The 9,419-nt window shown below is 63.0% G+C and overlaps 1 protein-coding gene across 2 annotated transcripts; it reads left to right on the top strand.

Annotated features, from left to right (window-relative positions):
* Nucleotides 1–228: 228 nt before the first annotated feature.
* FKBP1A (FKBP prolyl isomerase 1A) lies at nucleotides 229–8,632 on the top strand. 2 transcript variants are annotated; one of them, XM_075021922.1, is made up of 5 exons: nucleotides 229–346; nucleotides 499–546; nucleotides 6,972–7,084; nucleotides 7,841–7,993; nucleotides 8,501–8,632. In XM_075021922.1, the coding sequence occupies exons 1-4, from the start codon at nucleotides 310–312 to the stop codon at nucleotides 7,967–7,969; spliced, it is 327 nt and encodes a 108-aa protein (XP_074878023.1). In that variant the 5' UTR covers nucleotides 229–309; the 3' UTR covers nucleotides 7,970–7,993; nucleotides 8,501–8,632. The 2 variants fall into 2 exon arrangements, with proteins under 2 accessions (XP_074878023.1, XP_074878022.1); XM_075021921.1 differs by having other exon boundaries at nucleotides 295–346; nucleotides 8,498–8,632.
* The last annotated feature ends 787 nt before the right edge of the window (nucleotides 8,633–9,419 follow it).

Genomic DNA, 9,419 nt, shown 5'->3' on the forward strand with positions numbered 1-9,419 from the left:
TGCGCTTCTCGGGCCTATAAATGGCGGAGAAATGGGGGGGTTCCCTCACGGCCGGGCGGGGGTGCTCCGCGTTTCCCCGGCAACCGCGCCGTGCCAAGATGGCGGCCCGGGGCCGGGCAGGAAGGAGGCTGGAGGCGGGGGAAGAGCGCGGAAGATGGCGGCGGCCGCGGCTGGGGGGCGGGGCCCGTCTAGGCGGCGGGCGGGCGGGCTCTATGGCGGCGCGGCGGCCGAGGCTGCGCACACGTGGCCCCTCCTCCCTCGGGCTGCGGGCGCTGCGGGTGCGCGAACGGCACCGGCACCGGCACCGGCATGGGCGTGCATGTGGAGACCATCGCCCCCGGCGACGGTAAGCCGCGGCGTGCCCTCCTTTCTCCCTCCCTCCTTCCCTCCCTCTCCTCTCTTCTCCCATCCCTCCCTGCCTGACCCATCCCGGTCCCGGTGCGGGACCCGGTGCCGGTCCCGGTGCCGGTGGGTTTGACGGTGCGTGTCTCCCCGCAGGGCGGACGTTCCCTAAGCGCGGCCAGACCTGCGTGGTGCACTACACGGGTGAGTGCCGCCCGCCATGGGGCCTGCAGGGCGGGGCTGCTCCCCCCGCACACCGGGGGAGGGTCGTCTCGGCCCGGACCGGCGACCGAGGGACGCGAAGGGGGGGAGCGGGGTCTGCCCCCCCCTCTCCCCCGCTCCGTCCCGGTAGCCTGTGGGGACCCCGGGCGCGGCTGAGCCGCGGTGCTCCCCGGGGGAACCGGGTGGGGGGGGTCCGGCCCACCCGCCCGCCCGCCCGTGGGGTAGGGGGGTTTTCCTCGGGGGGGGAGTCCCGGGGAGGGGGGTCTTGGCTGTGTCCCGTGGCCGTGGGGAGGCCCCGGTGGTCCCCCGTGGAAACCATCTCTCCCACTGCCCCATCAATGGGGGTGGGGTGGGGGGGAGGCTTCCCCACTCGTGTCCAGCCCTCTTTTTGGGGGTGTACCGGGAAATGGCTCAGGGGGTGCCTGGGGGACATGCAGGACCCCCCACAGCCAGCACCCTGCGGGTCCCTGGGGGGGGTCCCGAAGCAGCAGAGGCCTGTGGGCCGTGGAGCAACTGAACTGAGCCCCCCCCCCCCCCCCCCACGCTGGCTACCCCCGTGGGACGCCGGTGGTGACGAGTCACCCCAACCCTCCCTGGGAGCTTCGGGGTCCGGCATGCCGGAGTGGGGTCCCGTCCCCCACCCCCAAAGGTCCCCGCAGGGCTGCAGCCCCCTGCCCAACGCCGTCCCTGCTGCCCCAGCCCCTTCTCCCTTGTGGGGGTGACACCAGGGGTGCCCGTGGGGCAGACCCAGACCCACAGCCCACCCTGGGCCACTTGTAGGGCTGGGCAGTGTGGGGCAGCGGTCCCACGGAGGGGGACATGACACCAGTGTGGGTAATGCAGGGTGCTCTTTGGGGTTCGGGCTTAGTATTTTGATGAGGGGCTTGTCCCGAGAGCCGGGGAGGGTCGTAGTCTGCACGGTGTCCTCCAGCAGCCTTCTGCGAGCTCGGGGGGGGGGAAAGAAACCATCCCTGGGACCCCCCCAAAATGCTTTGGGGGTCACCTCTCTCCCTCGGCCGCCCTTCAGACAGCTCTGGTTCACGAGGGTGGCTGCTGTGCTCCAGGGCTAAACAAGAGTTGACCCATTTGTGGCTGTTTCTGCTAATAACCGATTCCCTTTCCCGCCCCAGCGCTTTCCGCCCTGCCCTCGCTCCCGGTGGGGGGGCCGAGGGTGCCCCCCTCTGCGGAGCGGGGCCCAGGCAGGCCTGCCCGCCGGGAGGGCTCGGCGGGCATCCAGCCCATCTGCTTCTCCTCCGTCTTCCCCCTCCACCCCCAGCCCAGCGCTCCCCAGTCCTTCCAGTTCCCTCCATACCAGCCCAGCGCTCCCCAGTCCTTCCAGTTCCCTCGACAGGAGGGAGAGGAAGCGGCTCAGTCTCCCCCCCCGGCCGCCCGGTTTCCTCCACCGGTGGAAGAACAAAGAGAGGCTGGCAAGCAGTCAAGTGGCTCCCGGTGGGCCAGCCCTGCCGCCTGCCAGCCTTCCCGGCTCCCGGCGCCGTCTCTCCCCTCCCGCCGTACTGCCGGAGCTCTGCCGTTCTTCCCGAATCTGGCCCCCCCCCCACCCCGGTAGAGCTGCTCACGGGTCACCGGCTTCCCGTCCCGGCGCTGCAGGCAAAGTGCTTCGTGGTGACTTGCTCCTGACGGACCCTCCCCAGCAGCAGCAGCCATCCGCTGCGCGTGGGAGCAGTTCTCTAATTTCCTTTTTTTTTTTTTTTTTTTTGTTTGTTATTGTCTCCTTTTGGCCTTTATTCTCCCAGTTCCCTCTGCAGGCAGCTTCTGCCCCCCTCCCCGCCTCGGCAGGCAGCAGAAATCAAACACCTTCGGGCCCTGACGCTGTTTTCGTGGCCGAACGCTGCCCGCCTTGGCAGCACGGTTCCCCGCAGCCTGCCCAGCGAGAGGCCAGAGCGGGGCTTGGCTCTCGGGGAAACGTTGGAAACCTTTGATTCCCCGGCCCCGTTACAGTGCTCGCCGATCCCGGAGCAGCATCAGGGACGGCGGCAGAGCGCGGTGCGGGAAGCGCCGTGCTCCGAGGCTCCTTCCAGAGCCCCTCGTCAGCTCCGTCCCCGGCTGCCCTTTGCTCCCGCGCGGAAATCTGCCGGCGCGGGGGAGATCCGGCCCGTGGTGGACCGTGGTGGGTGTGCGGCGATTCGGCTCTTGCTCCGCTAGGTTAGGGATGTGCGGTGACTTGGATAAAAAACGTTTCGGAAAAAAAAAAAACCAACCCGGTGATCCAAGGGTGAGGGAGTGTGGCTGGCCCCGCTGAGAGCAGCCATTTCATCCCAGGGGCGAGGGACGGACAGACAGACGGCCCCCGTGCAGGAGGGCAGCACTGGGGAAGGAGGTGGAGAGCAGAGCATCTTCTGGGCCGCCTGCTTGCGAGATGCTGGTTGCTCGCGCTGGGATTGCGGAGCTGGAAGCACGTGGAAGGGAGCTGGCGGAACGGGATCCTTTCCCCCTCCTTCCATCCCGGGTGCCTGCTCTTTGCGGGAGGTCGTGCCTGCAGCCCGTGGGGAGCAGGGGGAACGCTGCTGGGGACCTCGCACGGCAGGGCAGCCGAAACAGCCTTTGATGTGAAATCTGCTACAGAGGGCTCTTAAACTAAGTCAGGGATAAAGTTCTCTGATGTGTTTGGGACTGCCAGTGCTGGGTGCTGCTGGGGCTGGGTATTGGGCTCCCTGGGAGAGGGCTGGGGGGTGAAGAGAGCTGGTGCGGGGGGGGGGAGCTGCTTTCTGAGCGTACAGGGGCTGCAGAGGGTGTGGGGAGACCGCAGCCACCCCGCTGTGCTTCTGGAGGGGAAATGGGGGCCTGCGGTCATGCTGGGGAGTGCCGGAACGGGAGCAAGCGTGACTTCGCTCGGCCGAGCGGCAAAGCGCACCCGGCTGCTTGTGTCTCTCAGGGAGGTGGGCTTGGAGCAGGGGGTGGAAACGCTGGGAGGGCTGCAAGAGAAAACTGGTTTTCTCCAGCAGGATAGCGCAGAGGGGACCGCCGTCCTTCCCCAGGACCCGTGCGTTGCTGCGCAGGCTGGGCGCAGCCTCGGCTGCCCTCTCTTCCTGTTGTCTGCGCGGCACCTGATGCGCTGGTGCTCTCCCCGCCGCGTCTGGGTGCTGCCACGTTCGCGCAGCAGCAGCAAACGCTCTGCGGTTGCGAGACGTTTCCTACCGAGGCGTGTGACTGCTGGTCGGTGGGTTGTGGGAGCTCAGCGCCTGCTCCCGAAGCACCCGTTCGCTGCCTGCGCCGGGGGTCCTCTCTCCGGTGGCTAACGGTGGGCAGAGCCCACCTCGGGCATCCAGCTGTGGGCTGGGTGATGGGAAGCGCTGGTGCGGGCAGCTCTGGCCCTGGGATCTAAGGCGTCTGGCAGAGGTTGCTGGCGGAGGCAGGATTTAACCTCAGCTGGGCAGCCCTGTCCTGATGCAGGGGGGGTTGGAGCATGCCGCTATCCCAGGGCTTTCAGGAAGGGTTTCCCATCCTGTCCCTTCCTCCGGCTGGAGCAGAGGAGCCTGCCCCACTGCTCCGGTCTCTCCCTGCCTCTCCTCGGGAAGCTGGTTCTGTGCAGGAGCCCCTGGGCGATGGCCGTGGCGAGGATCGGCACCCCAGGCCAGAGGGGATGGAGGGGGTGCAGGTGGGGCTCCGCACCCCCTCCTCGGCAAAACCCGAACCTACAGGTTTATCTCAGGGGCTGCCTCTGCTTGCCTGCTCCAGCCCTGCTCTCCGCCGCCTCTGCCCGCCCAGGGGGGGACCGGAGCCAAGTGGCACGTTGCAGCCGGCGTCTCCCGGCTGCTGCCTGCCAAGTGTGGCAGAGACCTGGCAGAGCTGCGCTGCCTGCCCGTCCGGAGCTGGGGCTGCTCTCCAGAGCCTCCCCCCCTCTTCATCCTGCAACTGCTGCAGCCCCAGCTGCAGGGCTCTGTGCTCTTCCTCGCTGTGGTTCCCCGGAGCCCCCCCCCAGGTGTCCATATAGCCCAGCTGAGATCTCTGGAGGGGGGTGTCAAATCTTTCCGGGTGGGAGCTGCAGCAGGTGGGTCTCTGTAACCCACCTCCGTGGGCTCCGCGCTCCTCGCGGGACCGGTAGTGGCAAGCAAGGGCTGCGACGAGCCGGGATGTGCCGGGAGCTGGCTGCTGCTCCTGGGGCTCTAGCTGGACAACTGCTTTTGCCAGCGGATGCTTTGCCTCTGTAATAGCTTTAAGATCTTGTTATCTCCTTTGCTCAGGGATGACAGGGATGAGGAAATGGTTGCTCATACTTGTCCAGGGCTGGAGAAATCTCCTGGGAGCCTTGTGGGCAGAGGAAGTGCCTGAGATGAGGATGCTGTCTCCGAAGCATTGGAGCCTCTTTGTTTTCCCCGCTGGCGTGTTGGGGGGGAGCGTGGCAGCCCCGTGCCAGGGAGCAGGGACAAGCTCCCGTGTGCGACCTTTGCCATCCTGGGCTGGGGGAAGCCTGAGCGATCAACCTCCCCCCCGGGCTGCTGCAACCAGTTTAGTCCCTTAATCCCTCTCTCCTGCCACTGGGGTGCTGCAGGCTCTGAAACGCTTCCCGAGGCCAGATTTGGACAGGTGAGCTCGACGGCAGGGGTGGGCAAGGCAGCGCTGTCCCTTCCTGCGCCCTGATGGTGCCTGTATATTCCCCTGGCTGGGACGTTAAATGAGATGCACTTCTGCAGGCAGTGGGTGCCCCACGGGTGTCCCGTCTGCCGCAGCAAGCAGGGGAGTGGTGTGGTGCCACGTGTTCCCTGGTTTTTTTCCTCTGCGGGCACCCAGGGAGAGGGGCGGCATGCATGAGCTGTCCCCTCTGTCCTTCTGCAGCCACCCCAGCTCGTTGCGATGCCTGAGGGCTCGGAGTTGAGCTCAGGGTCGGCTCGTGTCGCGGCCAAGCGGCACTGCCTGTGCCAGCCGGCGTGGCCTGCCCCGTGTCCTGGCTGCCAGCGTCCCCGCCGGGCGGGAGGAAGGCCAGCGGACGGGAACGGGGAGCGGTGCCAGACAGGGCTGGAAGCAGGTTCAGCGACAAGAGGTTTATCCTGGAAGGAGGAAATGAGAAAACTCCAGATTTACTATTCCAAAGTCCAGGGCTACAGCGTGACTGGTTGAGCTGATGCTCAAAGCCCTGGAGAGGGGATTTTTGCTTTCTGTGAAATTAAAAGCTTAATTCTACTCCCTGAGAGAAAGGTGGGCTGCCAGCCCCCACCTCCCACATCTTCCTGCAGCCCAGAGGTTTCGGTGCTGCTTGTCCCTGCAAAGGTGATGTATTTTTTCCCATTCCCTTCTTTCTGTTCAGTGCCTCCCATCACCACAACTGCCCATATCCGTGTGCCGTTTGCTCTGGCTCCCAGCATGGTGCGAGCCGGTGCTGAGATGCTGTGACCCATCCTTTGCACAGATGTGTTTTCTCGTGCTCGTGGGCAGTGCTCTGGTGAAGAGAAATCACTGTGCCCCATGCGTTGCTGGATGAGGTTGTATTTTCAAGAATCTAGAGCAGTTTCCAGCCAGGAAAACAGGTTTTGGGAAGTGAAGACGTGAGAAGCATTTGGAGGAGAGTTTAATATTGCTCTTATTGTACAGGGCACTGGCTGTGTTAATGCAGAGCTGGAGCTGCCTTATAGGAGCAGCAACTCTGCCGGCCAGCGGAGCTGCTGCTCCTATAAGGCAGCTCTGGCTCTGAGATTCCCCAAGAAGGTCAGGCAGGGAGCAAGGGAGGGGAGGAAATTCCTCCTTTGCTGGTGTTGGGGAGTTATATTTAGCCCTGGGCATATCAGCCTCGCTCAGTCCTCACCACGCGGCGTGTGCCGGGGGAACGAGGGCTGCCCTGGGCACGTGTGTCCGGTGCTTGGTGCTGCTTCTCCCTGTCGTTGTTCCTGGGATTTGGCTGAAGACCAGCGGGATGCAGCTGGGCACGGGGAGGGCTGGAGGCCGGCAGGAGCTGAGACGGAGCACCGGAGTCCTGACTCTGTTTTGGGTGCCCGAGGATGGATGCCTGCCCATGGCCAGGAGAGGGAGGTGTGTTTGCTGGTGGGATGGGAAGTGCCAGACCTGATCCTGCTGCCTGCAAAACAGCTGGCAGCGGTGCTGCGAGGTGGGGAAGGATTTTTTATTTTTTTTTTTCCCCCTCCTTCTATCTGCTCCCCTCGTCTGGCCTTGGTCCCAGCCCAGAGGCACACTTCTCTCTAGGTCAAAGCAGCCAGGAGCAATCCTGCCCTGCCCCGGGGGGGGGTGCTGGTGGGGGTTTTCCCCTCCAGGCTGCCCCATGCAAGCGTTTCCCCAGGGGAAAGCAGGCTGAGCTGAGAAACATCTTTGACTCAGGGCCATGTGAGGTCTCCAGGGGTGACTGTCACCCGCTCAAGCTGCCAGGTCACAGCCTGTTTCACGCAGATGTGCGTGGCTCTGTCCCTGTGTCACCATCGTCTCCCTCCCTCTCTCCCCAGGTATGCTGGAGGATGGGAAGAAGTTTGATTCCTCTCGCGACAGGAACAAGCCGTTCAAGTTCGTGATGGGCAAGCAGGAGGTGATCCGCGGCTGGGAGGAAGGAGTTGCTCAGGTGCCCGATGCTTCTCCGCCTCGCGATCTCCCTTGCAGGGCTGCACAGAGCCGTCCGCCTGGGGAGCTGCAGCGTGGGCAGAAATCGCTGTGCGCAGCTCGTTCTCTATTTTTTTTTATTTTTTTTTATTTTATTCCCCTGTGTTTACCACCCCTCCGCCCCCTCGGCGCTGGGAGATGTGGGTGTGAATATCACCTTCTGCATTGCCACCTGCCAGATGGCAGGAATGGAGCAGGGCCGGGCCGCAGGAACACCTACGGCACGTCGGTGACTCAGCGGTGACATTTCTCTACTGAGTCAGCTCTGAACGAACGCGGCGGGGAGCGCTTGGGCCTCCCGCTCCGAGCGGAGATGGCTCCTGGGCTGTGAAGCCCACGCGGAGGGAGGGCTGGTGGGCACGGCACGGCTTCGGCTCACGCGTGCGTGACTGCGGCCGGCTCCGTGCGCCGCTGGGGACGTGAGGCAGTGCGGCACAAGGGTGCCGGTGGCTGTAGAGAATAGCCTGGCGTTCCCTGCCTTCGCTTGCGTGAAGGCCAGCTCAAGCCCTGCTCGTTTTTTTTAGCCCGTGCTGCCTGCTTTTCCCTTCTGATGTTCTTCCCATTCCTCTTCTGTCCCCTCCGGTTTGTCCAGCTTGGGTCCTTGCTCTTGCCCGGTGTAGGGAAAGGAGTGGGGACAGGTCTGTGTCCCTCTTGCTGTCACTCACCCAGTGATTGTGCCCATCTCCTGAGATCCCTGTGTTTCTTTTCCTACCCCCAGATGAGCGTTGGTCAGCGGGCAAAGATGACCATCTCCCCAGATTACGCCTACGGCTCTACTGGCCATCCAGGGATCATCCCACCAAACGCCACTCTAATTTTTGATGTGGAGCTCATGAAATTGGAATGACCTACCCCAGCACCCTGTCCTTGGGTAAGGAGGGGCAGCTGCTGCCGGGGGGTGTTGTGGCTTGGGGGACACTCAAGGTCCTCATCTTTTGCCTCGGGCTAGTGTGGGGAGGTGGGATGGAGGTGATGGCAGTGGGGGGGTATGAGAAGGAGGGGGGAGGTTTCTGGCTGTAGGCAGAAGTTTCTCTCAGGAGGCTGGTGAGCTGGGGATCACTACGGTGGTATGAGCAAAGTTGCCAGCCTGGCAGAGCAGGTTCATGCCACGGAGGCGTTGCGGTGCTGGCTGACCGTGCCTCAGGTTCCTCGCGTTGCGTTGCCACGCTGCGGGGCTCAGCTGCTGGTGCGCGGGTCCTGCGGCGCGGGCAGGATGGGGCTGTGCTTCCCCCCTGTAAGCGGGGCTTCACTGCTGCTTTGAGCGAACGGTGCGGTTTGCGACGAGACCGCCGTTTTGTGAGCACGCTCCCTCTTCTGCCGGGTTTCCTCGGCACGCAGCGGGCGGCTTTGTCACGCTGCCTCTCCTCTCTCCCAGCAGGTTTGGCACATGGAGGAATCCAGAATCTCAGCTTCAAGAAGAGTGCACATGACTTTGTACGGAGCTTTTCCTGATAGTCCACTACACTCATTGTATAACCTTACACCTTGATTGAATGCCTTTGGTCACTAAGCTTTGCGTCTGACTCTTCCTCCTTGTATCGTGTTTTTATGTCTTTTTAAACTATACGCCGTAAACCTCAACTCTTTTTGGGTCAAGTTCTTAATCTTATTTTTGTTCCAGGTGTAGAATACGTTTTACCAGTAGCACGCAGATGGGCTGACCTTAGATAGGAGTCATTTGAACAAAAGGAAACCTGTTAGTTACTCGTTTTGGTGCAGATCTCTATGGTGTTTTCAAACCAGAAATTGCTGCTGCTGCAAAAGCCATAGCAGAGTGAGGCTGTCGAGGCTGAATGGATGCAGAGAGCAAAGTAGCGCTAGGATTGTGTGTAGGTACCCTGCCTGGAACAGGGGCAGTGAGGGAGCAGCGTGTCCTTTCCCTGCTCCCCGGGGAGGGCACAGCATCGCTGCGGGCACCGTGGGTTTGCTCCCAGGAAGGGGGGACTGCTCTGCCCCTGCTTCGCTCTGCCATCTCATGGTGGACCTTCCTTCCCCCCCTCCCAGCCCGCTTTCAGATTTATGGAGATGGGTTTCCATCAGAGCTCCACCACACCCTGAAAATTCAGTAGCTTACATTGAGCTTTCTTTAAAGAAAAAGGAAAACAGCAGACAAACGGAAGGTGCTGTCTACAGGGGAGGTGGCGGGGCTGGTGGGGAGTCAGCTCAAATAAAACGCCCCTGTCCCCTCTCTTCCCCCCTGGAAAGGAAACATCAGACCCCAGTTGTTCCCGGTCTGAGCACACCTGACCGTTCTCTCCTGACACCTGATGCTGGTCATCGCCGCTTGTCTGGTCTCA

Source organism: Buteo buteo, chromosome 2 (genome assembly GCF_964188355.1).
Source record: "Buteo buteo chromosome 2, bButBut1.hap1.1, whole genome shotgun sequence".
NCBI lineage: Eukaryota > Metazoa > Chordata > Aves > Accipitriformes > Accipitridae > Buteo > Buteo buteo.

Bases quoted from the DNA above. Each gene is read 5' to 3' on its own strand.
- FKBP1A (XM_075021922.1), top strand. From the start codon at position 310: ATGGGCGTGCATGTGGAGACCATCGCCCCCGGCGACG. The intron at 547-6,971 runs GTGAGTGCCGCC...CTCTCTCCCCAG, and splicing joins CTGCGTGGTGCACTACACGG to GTATGCTGGAGGATGGGAAG. The intron at 7,085-7,840 runs GTGCCCGATGCT...TCCTACCCCCAG, and splicing joins GGGAGGAAGGAGTTGCTCAG to ATGAGCGTTGGTCAGCGGGC.